Source organism: Cystoisospora suis, assembly GCF_002600585.1.
Source record: "Cystoisospora suis strain Wien I chromosome Unknown contig_272, whole genome shotgun sequence".
Classification (NCBI taxonomy): Eukaryota; Apicomplexa; class Conoidasida; order Eucoccidiorida; family Sarcocystidae; genus Cystoisospora; species Cystoisospora suis.
Window position 1 is genome coordinate 25,670 of NW_027153074.1, and position 21,668 is coordinate 47,337.

The window sequence follows — 21,668 nt, forward strand, 5'->3', positions numbered from 1 at the left end:
ACATGGGAAGACGGCATCAGCCACTGTTTAACTACACTTACTCTGGGTAATGCAAGACGAAAGCAAGAGCGCGTTACTTTCCTCCAAGTGCGCGAGATGAAGTAAGAAGTAGGTAAAGAAAGTGTGAGCTTGGGGTAGGTGAAGTGGGACTGGTTTAGTAGCAGAAAGCTCTGGCTAACGTCGTGCTCTTTTAGGGGACTAAGAAAGCAAGACAAACTACGGGCCGTGCGGTTGACAACAAGAGCCGTAGTTTATACTCGACAACGACAACGAGGAGCAGGTTTCTGAAGACGAAACACACCTGGGGAAGGGCGTGTGATTCTTTGACAAACAAGAGAATAAGAACGGAACAATGCACAACAGATAAGCCAACCCCTCTCTGGCTTCTCTCTGGCTTGTTTCGGTAAATGGCTGGCTAGCTGGGCAAACGCGGAGACGGTGTTCACTGACCCACTTGGGAAGTGAGGTGTGCATGTGAATATCGTCAAACAACTTCACTGGCAACCAGGTTGCTCTCTGTCGCTGCTTTGACAAAATTCTTTCTCTGCTACTTTCACCTTCTTCACTCCCTCTAGATCTCTCTCGTCAGATCTTTCTTGACTTGCGTCTCTTCGACGAGCCGACTTACCACCGCCACGATCATCTTCATCCTTCCCTCGCACCTTCTCTGTCCCTTCTTTCTGAAACGATGAAGGCGACAGGCGATGTCCGTTCTGTCTCTCGTCTCCGTCACAAACATCCGTACTAAGTGAACCTGTGCTATGACTGCATGAGTCTATGCGACGTTCCACACATGTCTTTGTCTGCGCAGTTTCGGAATCATCTCGAGACTGTCCGCCTCTCTCTTGCCCCCCGCTACTGCTTTCTACAACGTATTCCCTACCAACCTCATCCACTTCATCCAGGCCGTCAGTACTGTTTATGCCTTTTGACTGAAGAAACCGCTTCAGCGTAAGAGACGTCGAAGGCCCGGTGAAAGGACTAGCAGACTGGTCTGTAACAGGAGTCGTAGTAGTCGTTTCGAGAGAAAGAGGAGACTTCTTCTGTTTCTGGTAATAAACCAGAGTATTAGCATGAGGCGGTAGAGCGGGTGACACGGAAGAATAAAACGAATCAATTCCGAGTGTTTTGCATAGATCTCGAACCGACTTTGAACTGGTTATGGACGTCTTCAATTCTCGGCTATCGTCTCTCTGCACAAAGGGGCAGTTGCCATCATTCACAACAAAAACAATTTACCGCAAAAACGGAAGGTTCAAATGAAGACAAGTGGCTCCATCCCCCTTGCTTTCGAGTTTCGAATCCTCAAAGCAAAAGTAATACTTCAGACATGAAGATCTTACAGCGTGCTGGCATCGCATGCATGTATTGCATGCCATAGATCAGTATCTCTATATAGATGCGTATCGTTATATATAATAAGTAGGGTAAGAGCACTGCTTTTTTGGTCTCTTTTAATGGCAACCACCACGTGGCGTGTTCGCGTTGGCCCACCATTCTCGCCATATGCACATGTGTAGCGGCTTCGAGAGGACAATCATTGTTGTGCGGTAGCAAGATTACCGGAGCAGCTAGGCCGAAGTCCCTACTATCTGGCTCGAACGGCACTGTATCGTGTCTCCGGACTGGGCATGCGGTAAGGATAGAGGAATTTGTATTGCTAGACAAGGAGCAATATGCAGTGATAACTCCTTCTACCACACTTACGCAAGACGGACACGTCTGTAGACTCTGCTTCCTCTCCTGAAATGGCATTTCTACACTTTCTACCCGTTATGTAGTGCAAATCGCACATCAGCCCCCTCGCTTAAGAGCGCGTGGAGCAATGAGGAACAGCGAGCTTCACTCCTTCTCGCTGGCATAAGAGGAGAAGAGCGAACAATGAGCGATTGCCGTACGTCACCCAGGGCTTTGTTCTGTTGCGATATATGTCTCGTCTTACATGGACAGCCATACTCTGGAGAGCGAACTTCATAGCCTGGTAAGGAGCGTTACAGATGATGCTCTGTCGTACACGTATGCGAAAAAGGAGAACAAGATAAGGACAGTAATATCATCCTTCCGGCCTCGTCTCGCTGAGAGTAAAACAATATATTCTCACCTTTCCAGAGACAGCAACAAACAGTTCCTTGCTCGGAGATGACACACGGGACTGATAGATGTCTATGAAATGGTATCTCTGTACCGTACAGCCTGTAGTCTTCATGTGTCTACAGGAGGAGATTCTCCTTCGATCCGTGAGAAGCGTATGCCATAGTGTTCTCCCACTGGTATGTTTATATAGGGTAGAGCGCCATGCATACGATGACTATCGAGTTACATGAATCTGGCAGGAAAGCACACAGCTCAGCCAGCTATCTGTCGTACGGCAGGTACGCTACTAACGCTGGAACCTTTTCCCTAGCCGTACTGAAGAATCCAGCTACCAGGAGCGAGACTACAGCTGCGACAGTCAGTGTGGTTGAAAACACATCTAATGAAAAGCAAATAACAAACGAGTTTGTGAACAAAAGAAGGGTCACAAGGAATACGAAGGAAATCGGTTTACAAGATAGGTTCGTACCAGGGCCTCGTCAAGACGGACGACAATTTCATCTTTCAGCTGGGCAAACAGTATCATTTTGTCAACGCATCTGTCTTTAGCTTCAGTATCCTTCACCAATCTGCTCCCCTCCTGTCCTTCGCTTGAGCTGTACTCGATCACAAGAGATTACAAGCCATACAATACGCTTATCGAAAACAACTAATAAAACAACCTACATCATCGTACCAAAACGAAGACAGCCTGGTATCTTCTCGTCATCCAAGTGCCACAGAGAGTTAGTGTAGAGAGGATATACACTGGAAACATGCATTTTAATCTTTACGGCGTATCGGCAAGAAGATCTGTGGTGTATCACACGACCTGAGACCAATCACCTACCTGTTTAATATAGTCACCAAAAAGAGTAAGACGGGGGGGAGCAGAACGAGGCGAAGAGAGAGACCTAGGAGCTTCAAAGCTTGATCCCGCTGCTACTCCATCTCCAGCCCCGTTGCTAGATGACCTCCAGCCCTCGACGTGAGTCGGTTGTTCTCTGCTTGATCCTGCCCTCTCCTCAGTGAGCCTGTTGACAAAGACAGACGATGATGGACCATTCCAAATTGTCCCGTCCGGTTTAGATAAGAAAATACTTGGGTCCCATAGAGCGCCGCGGGCGAACATCAAGCTGTCTGCACCTCCGCCTTTCTCCTGACGAACAAGAAAGAAAGGAAGCACTCTAGGCAATCCAAGGGCAAAAGACATTTAGCATTGTATACTGGCGTATGCTACACTAAGCCGAACACTCCACCATCTTGTCTTGAGCTCCAGCGGTATATAGATATACAAACCCTATAAAGCATAGGTAGATAGATATAAATAGATAGATAGCATCCAGGCAAAACAGAAAGCAGAAGAGAAAACGGCTATGGAAGGCAACAGAAGTTTCATGATATTTCGAACAATCAGCCGGTGAGCAAGCACACAAGCTGGTTAATATCCACCTGTACAGACATATACGTCTCTACCACCAAGACGAACAAAAAGCCGACCTGATAGGGGTCAAACAAGAAGAAAGACGGAACGTGCCCCTGGCGGGAAGCGTGGAGATTCTTCCTTACCTGGAATACAGCTGCATCATTGGAGGACAGAAAATCTCCATTTGCGATGAAGGGGATCGAAAGAGACGACCGAACTATCTGCAGAAAGAGAGGGAGAGACGGGCCCTCTTCCAAATGTGAGCAAAGTGTGCACGAAAGACAGGCTACAATACTTTGAATACGTCCGCTTTCAGCCACTACTACCAAGACATCGACACGTCGATACTTTCGACCCGAATAGTTCCAATGTGAATACTTCACGCGCCATACACGTGACTTAATACAGTAGCATAGACAGCGTAAACGTGCGTGGATAGTTACATATATATATATATATATATATTTCTACGTATGTATCTGCACATATACCCCCTGTGCACATGCACATCCATGTATGTATGTATATAGATATATATATACATGTATGTGGCCAGCAGGAACGGCCTTGCTTCTGTTGTTATGATACAGAAGAAATACCTGAGAGAATCGTGAGTCACGCGCTACACACTCAGAGAGACGCTGCAAGAATCGAAAGTGAGAGACAACACCGACAACGACTGTCACAACTCCTCTCTTCGGAACATCTCAGATAGATATGTATGTACACATCTATGGTTTCATAAATAAGCACGATTTACAGACAGGAGAAAGCACAGACGAAATTTCCCGATATATCGAGCAATCCTTTCTCCAATACGAAAGAAAGCGATTCCATACTGTTTTGTTTCGTACAATGATGAAAAGAAGACAGGTGTACGTACGGAAAACCACATTACATTCTTGCTGTCTCTTGCCCCTAGCTATGTAAACATACACACAGATATATATCAGAGGTCTTCCAGCGGACCGCTAGAGGAACGACGACCACCACCTCCCTCGAAGAGACGACCGATGTGTTGATATCTACCTAGGCCTGTACCCCGTAGAAACATCGTTCTACAGTCCACCAACAGATCGAACTAAATCACAAAGAAAAGGAAGCCACCCTTCATCTGTCTCAAGCGTGGGAGCAGAGCATGGTCGTGAAGATGACTGGCTGTATGTACACCTCTCTTCTTCTTTCAAAGGAATGCAAAGACACTCCGAAACCTCGACAGGGGAGACTTCGGTACAAAGATCAGGAGGAAGCGAAAAGGAGAAAGGCCAAGCTCAACATACCGGGAAAGCGTCCCAGTGTGCCCGATGATTAGGCCGCTCATGCGTCTCCTGCATCATCAAACGGCAGTGACAGCAGAAAAAAGCATACGCGTATGTGCACGGATCAGAAACAGGAGAAGGCTGTCAAACTGTTAGTCAAGACAAAAGGAAACACACTCAAGATACACTCTAATGCATAGAAGAAGACTGTCCAAAAAAACAAGTCTGAAAGCCTGTCATATAGAGTTCTTCATGTACAGAGTGAAGTGTAACTATAGGGTGACGAATAGCAAGTAAAATACATTGCGGAAGACAAAATTTAGAGGTTAAGTTTGATGGTATCATCTTCCGCATGCTGTCTATATATAGATATACATACATATATATATATATGGAATCAAGAACACAGTGGATGTAGAGAGAGTCAGTGAGGGAGGCACAAAAAGCATGCCGCCAATTCACGGACTTTGAAGCGAGGCTCCGCGCAGCGCAAAGAAAAACTAGAGATGATGAAATCATGACGTAAACAGAAGATAAGCTCTCGCTTAGAAACCTTGTGCTACAGAAGCAGAAGAGCTAGCAGGTAGAGTTTCTTCCGCTGCTGTCACTGTCTGTGCGAAGTTCCTTGTGTATTCTCTCCCCTTCTGTAGTTCAGTAAGAGCAGGGACACCGGGTGAATTCATTCCGTATGAGCAGCATGAAACCTGACGCAAGTGTTTCTACCGATAGATCTGTGTACATGAATGTACGGATAGTTCCCACCAACGTCTAAATAGGTCGGATTTTCACCAAGAACGAAATGAAGCGAAGAGGAACAACACACGTGCATACGAAGCTGCCCTTCAGAAGAAAACTCAATGACGAGAAAGCTTCAATGTGGCTTTGGAGGGACACGGATACGCTATACGTATCCTGACGATCAAAAAGTTCTCCACGTCATACACAAGGCAAGGGGCAGGAGGTCCCGTATAAGCCGATGAGCAGGTCATGGAAGACATCGTTATCAGCCTTTTCCAATCTGGCAAACAAACTAGAGTACCGCGTGAGCATACAAAGAGGTATCCGGGTATTATTAGTGACTGCGATCATACTAATGTAATCACGTACACGCAAACATGGCACACCAGAAACCCGGAGAATGCCTTGTGCTTGCTGACCATGAGAAGTAAAAATATATGATGAATAGATTTGCATACCGGTGTATGTAACAAACATATGTCTCTCTATGCATATGCACCTCAGTTGTATCCAGGTCGGAGGTTGGAAAAGGCTAGCTCTAAAGTGTGTCTGGAAAAGAAGAGTGATCCTGTCTTACCCGTGCATGGAGAGCAAGAGCATCGATCCCGCAGCTTTCGCACATCCGCGCAAAGTCGATTGTCTGCGTTCAGAGAAAGACACATACCCCTTCCCAGACACTTCATCTCTCAGCATCCAGTTCTGCTGCAGGTATCCCCCTACATATATAAATGTCTTAGCCCAGCCATGTAATGTACAGGAATGTATGTATACGTATACATCTACCGAAAGACATAACCGTAGAGCCGTATGTTTTGATAGTTACGTCGATGAAGAGCCGTGTCCGCAGAGGAGTCCCTCTGTAAGCGTGATTAATCACCCGGTATCGCAGAGTGTACATACACTCAGGGGGACTGCAGCTTTACTTTGCTACTGGACGACAAGGAGACAAAAACTGACAATAAGACGAGAAGCTCCGAAAGAGATTCGGTAACTGGTGAGCGCACTGCTACATCATGAAATAGTTAAAGTCTTCCAGTATGCAAGTATCAAAACCACGCGACCGGGGGAGGCCATCCAGATGATCAATACCCCGGCATTTCTCGAGTAAGATTTTCATCTATCTTCACAAGGAGATGCAGCCCACGGTTCAGGCATCTACATCAGACGCAACGCCTGTGAAACCGCAGAAGGATGGAGTCATGTCTATATGTACTTGTATACAAATAGATCGATAGCTACGGTAAAGAACGAATTTCATGCTGGTACCGTGAACGGAAAGGCTTGTTAATCTGTACTACCTATGATAAAACACAGAGATCCGACGCGCACCACTATGTGTCGCCTTCTTCTGTCCAGTTGCATCAGAACCCCCTCGAGTGTTCTAGAACGCGGGCGAACTTCATCAAGTCTATATATACACAAGCATACTCAGTTCACTGGTATTGGCTGGCCCTATACGGACTACACAGTCCTCTTCTACACTCTCACCAGAGATCGGTACTGTGCTCTATATAGATGGAGAAGGAGGCAACCTCAAAGACAAACAGAAACACACTCCCCGCCTACTGACAGGAAGCCGCGTCGACCTTTGTTGCGGGCACATCATTGCTTCCTCTGCTCTGCGAATCCTCTACATCTACTTTCTCTATGCAATGGAAAAATTTGGAAAGCGAAGACGTACGGGTGAATATCGGAGAGGAGAGTGACAAGTGGAGGAATGACGTACTTGGGGAATGGTATCAAGTAGACGAATCTTGCATGTGACGTAGCACGAGAGATTGCGCCGAAGAGTTTTCAAGATGTCTGTAGCTATAAGAGGGGTCTTCAACAGAGCTGCTCCCATCCCACCTTTTATCCTAACGACAGAAACACCACGCAACCAAAATACCACACCATATGTATATGGAGTAGATAGATAGATAGATAGGATGCAACTTAGCTCTCTCAACCACAAACGAGTTTGCGTGCAGACGAATGATCTTTTTCAGTTGGTACGTTCAGCTCAACCTGAGACAAAAAAGTTTGCTTTTCATGTTGACTCAGTACTGTATCTCTTTTCTCTCTCTCTCATCCTGATAAAGCAATGGACTCGACGAGAATCAGAGCACGTATGGGCATTCATTCAAAAATGGGCAATGAGCCCGTGCCCTTCATCCCCCCTGTCGTCCTACCACTCAGTGTACCTCAGGGATACTCTGCGATTTCATTTCCTGCTTCTTCCACCATCATCTGCTACACTCGCACTACCGTTGGTAAGTGAGGGTCTCGCTTTAACTGCTAGACGAAGATAGTGCTACTAAACTGGTGTAAGTGCATGCACACAGTGAGGGAGAAGGGACTGTACTGTTAGGCGGTTAACACAAAAGTCACCCCGTGCCCTCTCTCCTTCCCGCACAGGAGCATTTGTTCCTTTCTATCTGACTACAGGAGAGAAAAACGAAAGCGATAGAAAACTGCGGAGCTCTCCCCGGTTTCCTCGCCTCCTCTCCCGTCCTTGCGAAAGAGTTCTTCTCTGCTTCGTCTTCATCTTCATTTCGAAAACTTACGAGAAACTCTTGGGACAGCCCATGTTCACATCAATGCCAACGACGTCCTGAACAGACACACATACGAATACAAGGGAAGAGGTACATGCGCATATCGATATAGGTACCTACTGCAACAACGGACTAGAAAGGATATAACTCAGAAGCGCATGTGTATATGTATGTACGAATGTACGTCTATATGGTACATGCATATCCATGGCGGTGGGCGTAGTAAACTGGTGGCATGTAGTATAACTGCCAAGGCAGAGCAATGAACTGCAGAGACAGAAGGGAGGACGCCGTGCAACCATTGATGGAGTCTGAAGTCTGAGGTAAGGCAGTAGGCATGCAAGACGAGTCAGGGTTAATACAGTAGACATGAACGAGCTTGGCGTAGGCGTACTTTACGGCATGTACAAGACTACACCCATCCTCAGCTTCGTACATATCCATTCACGCAGACACCCTCCATCTGTCTATTTGCAATCCGAAGCTGAGCAAGTGCCATTCGTTTCTAACCAGTACAACAGGACGGACGAGAGGGAGCCAGAGAAAGGTCTTGAACGGAAGTTTTCTTCCAAGAGAGGAGCAAATAACCATTGTGAGAAACCACTCTGCACGCATGCATGAAACACTCATTATTACGCGCCCTTCCTTCTACGAGCCGATCAAGTGTAGGCACATCGGAATCCATTCCTGCAGCAAGCATCACTAGGACAGGGGGGAGATTAATAACTAGTCTATTTTTGTGAAGAAAACAGTGTGTCAAACTGAAATAGAAAGGGACGCAGGCAAAGAAATTGCTCTTTTGGATTTCGTTATGAGAACTCATAGGTCGGCCATTGAGAAGTCTAATAAGAAGCGTCCTAGTGACGCTTGATGGAAGAACGAGTTCCGTGTCGCTACACCTAATTCGCTCATGATAAGAACCTAAAGATATCACATGCCTAAGAGATTACCTGGGCTACTAGCTCTGAGGCTTTCAGCGCTCGGACAGAGTCACATGTACCAAGCTGCAAGACCACCTTCCCTCTCTCCTCCTGGCAGGTCGAAAATACGCAGGTATAATCCTGCTGATGTATATACTCTGTCCAACCCACATACATACAACCCATGCGTACACGCAGACACCTAGGCAAAAAAAACGAGACAGCTATTCTCTCGTCGTCATAGCGATCATGAGGCAAGTCTTTTAAAGAGAAAACAATCATAAGAGATGCCTCGAGACGGAGGGGGTTCGTACATCGGACCAATGCATGCGCATACAACGAAGATGGGCGCGCTCGAGCACACACAAGTGTACACAGACAGGTACACGTATGTCTAGAGGAGAGACAAACAGCACTAACAGAGAAGCAAACGAGCGAGACAGACGCTTCAAGAAGGAAAGAAAACAGCAGCAGGAGATCGACTTGAAGACCCAGAGAGAGAGAAAGAAGAAGGAAGAGGAATCAGTCTGAGTACGTACACCTCCTCTATTTGCAGGTACCACGCAAGAGTATTTTCAGGCGCAATTTTACGACGTAACAGAAAGGAAAGAAAGGCCCTTTGTGAGAAATGAAAGGGACGTGTCTCTCAGAACTCTGAAACCGTCTCCCTTCTTCTCTCTGCTTTCTTCTTTTCCGGTGTATCTGCTTTGTTTTTTGGTCCATTCTTTATTATTACCTGTTGTGCCAAAATCTTCATTGAACGTTCTGACGGTATTGAGAAGCTTGTGGTCGATGATCTCCTCCGTATATACAAGATCTGAAAAGGAAAAGAGAGAAGGAAGCAAGGAAGGAAAGAAAGAAAGAGAGGATGCAATGAAAAGAGGCCCCCGGGAAGGCAAAGGAAGACGAGCCCTGAAGTCGTCTACTCATTTCCTCTCTCACCATTAGCTAGGAGAGAGATACATTCTGGCTTCAACTTCTTGTTGATCTACCGCGTAGTACTTCACCTGAGAGAAGCCTCATACAAGGGAGGTTGTCTTCTATCATGGGAGTCGCTCGTTGTGTACAGAGGCTTCCACATACCTGACACACCCTTGAGGAGACCGGATCTCCCAACAGTATATACCAAGGTGTGTAGATAGATAGATAGATAGACGGGTGTCGATAGATGGTGGAGGGAGAGTTATAGGTAGCTGGATAGACATACATATAGAGATACGTCCCTCAGGTGGGTGAGCGTCAAGGACGAAGTCGATCCCCGAGCTGGCAAATCAATCTATACGCCTGTATAGATTTCTATCCACATATACACCTGCTTATCATACCTAACTACCCGCATAGACGTATCATCGTGGGTTACACAAGAAGTAGTCGAGAGAGACCTCGTAGAACGAGAACAAAAGCAACTGACTGGAAAAGATTTCGTCCGTATTCCTTTCGATCTCATCACCACACATCACTTCAGACCACAGGCGTGAAAGCCAGCCAACCAGGTGTACATACACCTCAGAGAGACGGGGTGCCAAGCCAAGTGCTCTGGGTGACTTTACCTGCTCCGTATTTGAGACACTCGAGACGAAAGGGCAAGATGCCGATGCGAACCATGGGAGCTAAGATCCATTTTCCTCTGTAAAAGTGTTCATCTTTCTCGCTCTCGTCTTGTACGGCCCTACTGCCTGTAGGGTCGATAGTGTTATCATGCATGACTAGCGCAGTATAGATGCAGTATATATGAGCTTCTCCTCTCAACAGGTGAACTTCGTGCTTTCTTCTTTCTTCTCTCCTCCTGCTTTGAGACGTCGAAGAATCTTGTTTCCTCGGAGATCGAGGGAACGAGAAAGATGAGAGGGGAGAACCACTACTAACGGGGAGAGAGACCGACGTAACAGACAAACCGATGAAAAGATGTACTCTGAGATTCGTATATATCGATTATTCACATATGTGTATGCACATCTACGGTTGCATGTATGGATCTAATAAAGGATGCATACACGGTAGACGTGTTGCCACGACCATATGAAGGTTGATACATTATGAGCTTCTAGTTGAGATGATGATCCTCAGCGTTCCTCCCCCTTTCTCTCTCTTGACCTCCACCAATGAGAGCAGAGCCTGTTGAGACTTCTCTGAGAGAAAGGAGCGAGGACTGAAAAAGGTAATTCGTTGGGGGGAAAGAAGGAGGGCGAGAAGGAAGACAAGATGGACAGAAAAGCAGAGATGATAAGAAGGAAAGCAGTCGTTCCTCAAGAGACAAAAGGCTTTCAACAGTTGCTCCCCAAGGTTGTTGCACGGGGAAGAACGGTCCGGAATTGTTAAACTTCTATACAGAAGAAGAGAGTAACTCAGTTATCGGTAGAGGTCGTGAATTGAGTCCATCGAAGAAATGAGAAGCAAAAGAGTGATGGGAAGAAGGAATGAGAAACAAAGGGAAGGAAAAGAAAGAAAGAGAGACAGCAAGAGACAAAGAAAGAGACAGCTTAACAAAATCTCTTGTGCATGCGATCATGAAGCTTGGAGTGCGTGCATGTAGGATCGCGCACATGCACTTTAAAAGAAGGAGATAAAAAGAGGCTCTTTTTGCCACATTTCTCCCTACACCCTCTTCGCATTCCTTCACTTTTCTTTCCTTCTTGCTCTCTTCTTCTCACCAGTGTTTGCTTTGACTCTTCTGTCTGTGCTTCTTTCTTCCGTGTTTCTTTCTCTAGTCTTCTTTTGCTGCCTTCACCCGCACACTGTAGATCTGTCTTCTCTCTCTCCCTGTCTCTTTAGAACTCAGCTACGTTCAGAGCCCTCTTAGGTATCTCGAGAACCTCGGAAGTCTCCTCCACTTCTCTTTTATCTCTTTTTTTCTCTGGTCTTGCTTGTCTCGTTGTCCGTCTTCCCTTCAGCGCACATCTAAAGCTCCTTGCCCCTTCAGCCAGTGTTCTCCTCTTTCTTCTTTTCTCAGTTTATCGTTCCCGTTCGGACGCGTCTGCATAACGTGGTCTATTGCGGCTAGCTACTTCTGAAAGTCAAGTTGTTCACGGGTCAAGACAGTGGAAAATCGAAAAAAGAATGACAGAAAGCAGTCTTGCAGAGAATGCTTCTATCTCTTTCTGTAAAGGCATGTTTCTTGTCTTCTCCCTCCGAGTGTATGTACACTCGGCAAACAGCGGAAGAAAGCTGCAACATGTTCCCAAGCTGAGCTGCGACTTCCCCGCAGCTCTCTGTCTCTTAAGATTTCTTTCCTCGCTCCAGTCTTGGCTCAATGGCTCTTCTGCCGGATTGATCTTCTATCTCAAAGCACAATCATGAAGAGATACTTGGGTCGCCCTTCTCCTCTTCGTCCTCCATCCTGTCCTTCTTGTTCTTCTCCTCACACTCCTGTTTCTGATCAAAATCCTGGTGATCTCTTCAACAGCCGTCCTTCTCCTCCCTGCAGCTATGGTTCCCGACAACCCAAGGGGAGGTCAGGCAGTTCGTCGTCTGCCTCATCATCTCCTTCCACTCCGTCTCTTTTCTTTCCCACTCGCATGTTTCTTCCCTATGATTTTCTTGGTGCTTCTCCTGGATGGATTGTTGGATGGATTGTGTGCGATGAAAGAGCTAGTACAAGTCAACGTCAAGCAGTCTCTCCTTCTTCATCTTCTTCCTCGATAGTTGTCGCTTCGCTTCTACCTCCTTTCCCTTTCTCGGTAGCTCTCAAATTTCTCTCTGATTGCTCAGGAAGGGAAACTTTTCACTCTCCACTCTCTCAACTAATGACGACAGAACAACGCGATGAAGAAGAAGAAAGAATAGAAGAGCACGAAGAGGAAGAAGAAGAAGAAGAAACAGAGGCGACTGGAGGTTCACGTGGCAGGGTGCGAAACGAGAGAAAAAGGAGAGGAGAGGGAGTGAGTAAGGTAGAAGGGAAAGAGGAAGGGGAAAAGGGAGTAGAAGAAGATAGAAGCCATTGTGAGAAGCCGAGGGAATGTCGGTTCAGAAAAAGCACACGAAGACGACTGGTCTATTCATTCTACTACAGTCACCATGACAGGAAGGACAACAAGAGAAGAGGACCACGAAGAAGAAAACACAGTGGAGAAGGAGTCACTTTTTCGTGTATGAATTCGTTAAAATTGTTAGGATGGTGGAGAGGAATTGAGAATGAAGATCCACCCCCCTTGTCACTTATGCGTGATACCCCTCTTTATGATGTCAAAAAACATGAGTCTGATATCTGTTGTGGTGTATGTACACCTCGACTTGTACAGCGGGATGGGCGGCATTCCAGCAGACCCGTCTCTCCCCTTTCTCTTTCTTCAGAAAAGTGTTTTCTTCATCACTCAGAAGAGGAAAAAGCTCTAATCGGACCACTGTCAAGGAGTGCCGATAGTGCCTTCTCATCTTTCACATGTTCTTGTCCACCCGCTCCTTGTTTCACATCGTGTCGTCATGTGTCCCCCTACTGGTTTGAGGTGTATATACACCCCAAATCAAGACTTCCCATACCTCTGGTCTGCACCCCTTCTACTTCTCCGTTTTTCTCTGTTTCTCCTCGTCATTCCCTTCGGCCGTCTCTTTCCTTCCTCTCTACACATGCATCGCCTTCTGCCGGTCACGTTGCTCTTTCGTCGTCTCCTCAAGCCGATGTGAAAGACTCGGTTCAAGTCGCAACTTCCCTTGCAGAAACGAATCTGTATGAGTCCGTGAGATCTGATATCTGCATGACTTCATCTTCCTCACCTTCAACTGCAGATGACTGTACACCTCCCAGGCCCCTGAGATTCTTTCATTCACCAACAACTCTTCAAGTCTTTCTCTTTCGGTTACCTGAGCATTACATACCAGATGACAGCACTATCAATCATGACTTTTATCGCCTTAGCCGTCCTCTTCTATATACAAACCCTTCTTCCACTTGTAGGACAGTCACCTCTTCTTCTAAATCTTGGGAAGAAAATGGTCCTCATCCCAGGCCTGGACGCTGTAGAAAGAAGGGCAAGCAGGAGAGAAGGTGTAATGTCTATACACCTTACCGTGACGACTACCGCGTCAGGCATGTTACGAGTACAAGGCCAAAGAATGAACACGTCAAATCTCTGGGTCCTACCTTACATAGAGAAGAAGAAAGAGTAACAGGGAACACATCAACAGAAAGAGATGGTGAGGTCACAGACGAAGCAGAGATCTGTCTCATAGTAGGAGAGAAGGAAGATGAAGAAGAAGAAGATGCGGTCCTAGGAGCCGCATCATCGACATATTGTTTTTCTTCTGAAAAGACTCTTCACCTTCTCTCTTCATCTCTTCGTCTTCCGTATCTTTATAGTGAAGCCATCCATCAAGAGAACCGTCTCGACACGGCGCAGAAAAGCAAACTGTTCGTATCTCTTCTGAAGACTCAGAAGAAGACGACCTTCCTTTGTTTTCTACTAGAGAAGTTCCTAAACACATCGAAGACTATCATCTCTCACAAAGAGCCTTCAAGAGAAAACATTCGTGGGTATAGCTCTAGCTCATCTTCATCTACGAAAGAATCTTGTCTTGATTCGTCGAAGCGTCCTAAACCGATGAGCTCTCCAAGTCAAAGCAATCCTGAAGAAGAAGAAGAAGATTTTCTCAAGTTCTCTCCAGAGCCTAGGAATTTGAATGAACATGGCTATGGATCCAAGGAGAGCCCTACGACAAAGATGAAGAAGAAGAAAGACAATGAGACGGTGATCAGGGGAGATGCGTCATCTTTTTCTTCCGGCAGAGAAAAGGAAGAGAAAGATCGTTTACCGAAGGAGGAGGAAGAGAGTTCATTGGTCTTAGATGAAGTTCTTCTTCACCTCAATCACACCTCGTACGTCTATTGCACAATAGAGAAAACTTTAGATACTTGGAAGATTCTACATGCACACTGGATCGATCGATTCCAAGACAAAGAAGACGTAGAAGAACCTTGTGGCTATTCATGTTGGCAGAGAGGGGAGCAGAGCCTCTACAAAAAGAAGATGAAGAGGACCTGGATAGAAGGAGATAGACGAGATTCATCTGGTTCTTGCCTGTCTGTTCTCCTGTCATCGGCCTGTCGGAACTCTTCATCTATCATCTCTGAGAAGAGGAGCTACAAAGATACGCTTTTCCAGGTCCTGGCTCGTCCATTCAGAAGTATGGCTTTCCAGCTGGGATTGTTGAGGAAGAATATCGATAGAAAGATCTCTGCATTGGAAAGACAACTGTCGTCAGTCTTGTTTTCGTCGATAAGACACGTCTTTGCTCTTCTCGCCATATCTTTCCTTCTTTTTCTTCTCCTCATAACATCGTTTGTCGAGTGCATCTGGACATCCGTTGTATTGAAGGTGTATCGACGTGCCGATGAACGTCTTCTCCTTTCAAAGGAACCTTCGGACTTTTCGTTTCTCAGCTCGAAACTGCATGGACAGAACCACCAGGGTCAAGGCAAAGAGAAGAGAGAAAAGATCTCCCCTGTGAATTTGAGAGATCATAAGGAAGAAGGAGAAGAAACCCATGATAAGAAAAAGATTACGTTTCTTTCAGCTGCCTCGGTAGAAGATTTCCTGAGCTCTCTTTCATCTACAGCGGCTTGTGCTTCTCTATTACGTCAGTATCTTCTTTCGTTCTATATACAACGAACCTTTGAAAGGGAAATAAGAGAAGACATAATAGTAGAAGAGGAAAAGAGAGGGGAAAGATATGTACAACAGAACGATAGCGGTGTCGGTTCTTCTTTCTCTCGATACAACCTCTCCTCTCCTCCATGGTGTTCTCGTGATCTCTTTTCTTCTTCAAAGTCCAGGCCAGATCATTTCGCTTCTCTTCGTTCTTCTTTCCTTCTCTCACAAGGAAGATATGTACAAGAGAATGACGGAGAGAGTAAGAATGAGTTAGGGCATCATGATATAGGCGAAGATATGACACAGGATGATTCAGACAGAAGAAGGAGAAGCAGAAGAAGAAAAGAAGGAAGAGGGAGTAGTCAGAAAGAAGAAGATGGAGAAGGAGAGACGACTTCAGCTGTAGGATTCCTTGGGAAGACAAAGGAAGAGAAAGGGAAGAAGTTGAAGAAGAAGAAAACGAAGAAAACAAAGAACACTAAGAAGCATAGCATCTCTAGAGAAGAAGACGAAACTGAACCAAGTGTGTGTGAGGGGTGTTTTTCTTTGTTCTCGTCATATTATGCCTCTTCGGCGAAGAAGAACGAAGAGAAGGATGATCCTTTCTATGAAAGGAACGAAGAGAAAAAGAAAGAGGGGGAGAGAAGAAAGAGTCAAGAAGATGTGTATTTTCATCTTCCGACATCTTCGTGTGTCCGTACACGTACCCCTATCCCTATATCTTTCTCCATGGTCCCTTTACGTCTGTTGATCTTCTTATCGAAGGTCTTTCTGAATGTGTGTCTCGGTATCATGGCTCCTCATCTTCTCTCTCTTCTTCGTTCGCTTGTCTGGTCCTCTAGTTCTGATTCGCCATCTTCCCAGAGGTGTCCGCCTTTTTCTTCTCTCTCTCCTTTAGAACTTGATGAACGAGGAAACTCGCCACATCTCTCTACATCTCTGCGGACGCGTGTCTGTCCGGATCCTCTTTTTTCTTCATCTTCCTCGTCTTCAGCTCTTCTCCGTCATCTCTTTCAATCTCACTGGGATGCTCATTACTGTAAACCTCTTGAAGATTCAGATACATGTCTTATCCCAGCGTGGTTTTCTTCGTTCTCTCCTCTTCACGATAGAACAGATCTTGGTCCTTCTAAGAACCCCTCTTCCCTTGTAACGAAGCTTCTTCTCTCATCTCAGAGAGAAGAAAGACAACAAGATAGAGAGCAAAATGTCTCAATTTATCGTTCTTCTTCTCCTCTCTTCTCTTCGTTTTTCTCCTTCATCTCTCCTATTCTTTTGTACCCTTTCTTTCCCTTTGTTCATCTCCTTTCATCACTGTCGATTTTTGTCTCATGCGCTTCCTCGTGTCTTTTCTATGGTCCTGTTCCATCCTTATTCTCTCTCTTCTCTGAAGCGTACTGTCGTTTTCATCTTGAGATTCTTATTCCACAGGTACGGTGGCTGATGGACTCCCCGGGAGGTTTCAAACTAAATAAGCATCTTACAAGTATTCTTGGCTCTCTTATTCTCACAACTCTACATTACTGGAAGGAAGCTATAGCTCTTCTTGAATCTACTTTCTTCTCTATGGCGTCAAGTTCATCTCTTTCTTGCCAAGGGCTTTCTTTCTTAGTCTCTCTTTCTCAGTCGGCTTCTCATGTCTTTTTCACATCTCTACAAGATGTCTCTCGCGATCTTCTACAATTTTCTTATCCCCATGAGAATAGCACTTATACACCCGCATCAGTAGATGATCGATTCTCCTCTCACGAACTCAACCATTGGATGAAGAAGAGTCTCTCTCACGATCAATCTCCTACGTCGTCTTCTTTCTCGTTTGCGACATTTGAAGATCTCTCTCCGAATACTAGGACAGGAGAAAGGGAAGAAAGTCCTATACATGAAGATAGGCATCTTCATCAAGGTGTCCATTTTGCCGCAGATCATTACAGAAACAGTGAAACCATGTGTCTTTTATCTTCATCTTCTTCCTCTCTTTTCCTACGTGTCCTGCTCTTATCCTCTCTCCAGAACATCCTTTCCATCTCTCAGGAGACTCTCTTCTCTTTCTTCTGGTCTTCGTTTCTCTCAAAAGAGAAAGTAAAGAAAAGTAGTCGCTTTTCGCTTTCGGAAGATAGCGTGAAGACTAGGGCCTATTCATTAGCATTCGTCGCAGAAGACGAAGAAGAAAGAAAGAAACACGGCGCATCTTCCCCCTCCCTCCGTGCTAAGGAAGAAGAAGAAAAGACAAGGAATGAAGAAAGCACCTTTCATGGATTTCAACAGAGGGTGTTTATTCTCATGAAAGATCTTCTGAAATCCGCAGCTGATGTCCTTCTTGCACTATTGAGAACTTTGAAGCAATGGACAGCTTTCTTCTTTTCATTCCTCATGAAAGAGATATCTTTCTTATCAGTTCTTCACCTATGTTTAAGTGCATGCACTTTATTGGTCTTTGGTGTATATACAGGGCAAACACATGTACCTGAAAAGACTGCAGCATCCTCTTCGTCTTTCCGGTTCTTTTGGGGTGCGGATATTTTTTTTTCGTTTCTTTCTGATCTTCTAGTCCTATCAACCATGCACATCTTCTACATCTATATGGTATGCGCTCGCCTAATGCACACCTCAAGGAAGTGCCTCTATACACTCTACAATATGTTCAGGTAATCTGGCTTTTCACGGCATGTGTTTAGAGTAGATGGATCGACTGAGAATCTTGCCAAGGAGTTTCTCACGTGGAGTGATGTCTCGCGTTTCTCGATTCATCGCTTCTTCATATAGGAGCCAGTCAGTCGTGCAGGGCAAGTGAAGTTTTTTTCTTTGAAGATGTGGTGATCGTGTGGAAGGAGAAAGACGTAGATGTTCTTTGTCTGGATACCGTAGAAGACGAGCATCGTAGCTAAGATACATCCCTGTTTGTTTATCCAGGCGAAGTAAAAGCCAGACTGCCGAGATCACCACATAGATTTGTGCACGATTGTCTATACATATGTATACGATAGAGAGATCGGAGCAGGGCTAGGTGCTTAGCCGAAAGAAGCGATGAATGACGATGTACGGAGTTCAAGTAGGGTAGGCATAGATTTAGAACGGCTGCTTTCCAGGGGCTTCGGCAATCATCTGTTCTCGATCGCATGTAAGCGCTGCAGTAAAGCAACAGAGCTGAGACAAAGATTTCTCATGAGACAATCGTCTCCATTTCTCTCCTTCTTTCTTCTTTTCGTGACGAGTCATTCAACGCGGGTGACAAACGCCTTAAGGGAGATAGAATCTCTCATCTGAGAGAAAGAGAAATAGAGAGAGAGAGAGAGTCCTTTCAGCCAATCTGATTCGCCACGGAGGGTCTACCAGATTTAGTAAAGTGGGCCTTTTAGGTGAACTCTCTTAGCTTTTTCTGAAGTCTGTCTGTCTTTCACTCCAATGTAGAAAGACAGGCAGGTTTCGGTTAAGTAAGGAGAGAAGAACAACAAGAAGAAGGAAAAAAGAGAGAAAACGAAACGGACAATCTTTCGTGGTGTGAGAAATGCTGCTGTGCTGGCTTTTTCTTTGTTTTGTTTTTGTTTTTTCAGAGGGAATAAATGGAATGTGCTTCGACGTCGTGTAGATACACTGGAATTTGAGCTTGATCACTTGTTAATAGGATGCGTTTTATTCACCATCATGATTTGTTTGTTTCCCACTGTCGCAGTCTTTTACATTTCATTCACCTTTATATGGATAGCTATCGTCTTCATCTGTGAACTCTGCCGATTTCTATCCGTTCTTATACGGAGATTTCCTACAGGTCTTCTTCTCGTTCGTTATTTCTATCCTTCCGTCTTCCCTTCATCACTCAGCATGCACATCCTCCGGTGTGATGAGGAGACAGAAGAAGAGGAAGACATGTACGGGAATTTTGTCGATGTCTCGGAGCTGGAGAGAACTGGAAGAAAGAAGCAGATAGATCGACATCGCTTTCATAATCCTTCTTCATCCGTACAGTTTCTCTCACGTCCACCATTCTTAACGTACATCTCCTTATCTAATCATTATATCTCCTTTACAGATATAGTGTATCCTGTCATCAAAGAAGCATGGAAGGATACAGTTGCTTCCTCGCTGAGTCCCAAGTCTCTCTTTCGTGATCTCGTCTGCGGACGGATCGTACATTTGAACACCCTGAGGAGGAAGGTGAAGAACGAGTAAAAGTGAAGAAGTCATGCTTCTCAGATTCCGAAAAGCTTGATTTATCAACAGCAACCGAACAGAACGCATACCAAAGAGGAATTGGTATGCAAAGACTGTCACCTCTTGTCAACCATCATATGTGCGTAGATGTGGGTACATATGTGTGTGTGTGTTTATAACCGAACTCTTCTCATTCGTGAGGGAGAGTGAAGAGATTTAGTGCATTTTCGAAAGTAAACTCTTCATCTGTTTCGAATAGAGAAACAAAGCACCACCTGCTTCGGAAACTTCCTGATGCACTTGCCATCTAGCTTGTTAAGAGGTACCTCAGTCAATTCTAGCTGATCGCGTGCCGTTTTCACTCTAGGGACATACACCGAGATTCAGATGTTCCCTAAAGATTGAACAAGTAAGTGGAAGAGAGGATGTAAGAAGAAGAGTAAAGACGCGTTCAAGAGCCTATGCATGTATCGCCTGTTTGGAAAACACGTCTAGCCATCTGGTGCCCAGTTGCTGTACTTCATGAAAGGCGAAGATAAAGAACGATGGCTCACTCCACTTTTGTCTTTACCCCGCACCCCTCTTGTCCAGCAACACTGAAACCGGAGTTTCTTGCCGTTCGACTTTTGCCCCTTCCACGAATCGCGACAGCAAGAATCGACTAAAGTTTTCTACGATGGAAAGATCTGTGAGGCGGACTTCGCACAGTCGTAAGAAAGTACAGCTGAACCTGGAGTTTCCCTAGCAGCTAACAAGTACACTGGCCTTCAAAGCCGAAAGCTTGAACCTCGCCAGCCAAGGGTCACATAGTGTCGATAGGGGAGGGGATTTCTGGCTATGGAATCACAGAGATCGTATGAGCAGGGCAAAGATGAACGCGATCGCAAATCCAGAGGGGAAAAGACCGGAAAAAGGAAAGAAGGCCGGAGCAGAAAAGACGAGTTCCTCGACGAGTGTTCGGGGCGGCGAGTCTCCCTCACTTTGTCAGTGGCGATTCCCGGGTCACTGAAGGCCCTTAGTGAGGCTAGAGAAGCACACGCGCCTCAAGTCGTACTTCAAAGAGGCTATGACGGCCTCTGATAACCTTAAAGGTCCGTCTCCGAGGAGGAACAGCTGCTAATTCGCGCTATGGGGGGCTAGAGCGTAAGTTCGACGCCAGGAACAGTTCCAAACAGTGCTTGTGAGATTAGTTGTACACGGCTTTCTGAGCTGTTGGGTCCCCGATGTACGAGCGCCGGAGGCTGGCGCGCCATTTGGCCCGTCATAGCGGGCACTCCGTTGCACGGCGCCCGACGGGGACCACACGGAGTTTCACGAAGACAGAATGTCAGGCACTGTAGTGCAGAGATGCGCCGGACACACGGAGTCATAGCAGGGGACAGTACGTTACCCGGAGGAGGCCGCTGTATTGCCTCTTCGGTCGACTAGTGCTTGCCACGGCTGGGCTGCTGTCGAACGTTGGCATCTGAGGAAGCATGTAAGGTAGAGGAACACGGCAACTGTGCAAGGAGTATAACACACAGCGTCAGCGCCCGTCATGGCGTTCGTTGCCTCGAAGGAATAGCAAGAAGAGATCCTGAAGACCTTTTGCTGTCTGGAATACAGACAGGTATTCTCCACTTTTACTGGTGTGGCTGTGCAGACTTCGATGTGCAGCTCGGGTTTACAGTCGCCTCGACCCGATCTTTCCAGGGTGCCGCTGTAGCTGTAACCGGAACACGGACTACGGTGTTAGCTACAAGCCAGCTGCTTGTATGGTCAGATCGCCACGGCATTATCGCTCTTGCTTGGTACCAGCAAGTACGTCTACTGCTTCTGCACTGCCAGCGATCGCGCCCAGCCAGAGCGGAGGAGCATTCCCGAGCCAGAATTCGCCACTGCAGTGCACGATAGCCTCCTGCCCGTCTCCTTCATGGCGGGTCGGGACACCTTCATTTCGTCTTTTCTGTACTCCCCGACGGACTCGACCTGTTGCCCGCATA

At 46.1% G+C, this 21,668-nt stretch overlaps 2 protein-coding genes across 2 annotated transcripts; one reads left to right on the top strand and one right to left on the bottom strand.

Moving 5' to 3' along the window:
- Window positions 1-132: 132 nt before the first annotated feature.
- Window positions 133-11,383, bottom strand: CSUI_000695 (dihydrouridine synthase protein). Its single transcript, XM_068060926.1, has 12 exons — window positions 10,504-11,383; window positions 9,690-9,770; window positions 8,984-9,111; window positions 8,043-8,089; window positions 7,223-7,352; window positions 6,074-6,136; window positions 4,780-4,827; window positions 3,643-3,720; window positions 2,924-3,232; window positions 2,564-2,695; window positions 1,943-2,005; window positions 133-1,193 (listed from the first exon to the last, which is right to left on the bottom strand). The coding sequence occupies exons 1-12, from the start codon at window positions 10,655-10,657 to the stop codon at window positions 495-497; spliced, it is 1,932 nt and encodes a 643-aa protein (XP_067927097.1). The 5' UTR covers window positions 10,658-11,383; the 3' UTR covers window positions 133-494.
- A 194-nt stretch (window positions 11,384-11,577) lies between these two features.
- CSUI_000696 (phosphatidylinositol n-acetylglucosaminyltransferase) lies at window positions 11,578-19,704 on the top strand (the record flags this gene model as incomplete). Its single annotated transcript, XM_068060927.1, has 2 exons — window positions 11,578-18,182; window positions 19,089-19,704. Exons 1-2 carry the CDS (start codon window positions 12,247-12,249, stop codon window positions 19,702-19,704), a joined length of 6,552 nt encoding a protein of 2,183 aa, XP_067927098.1. The 5' UTR covers window positions 11,578-12,246.
- Between the last annotated feature and the right edge of the window lie 1,964 nt (window positions 19,705-21,668).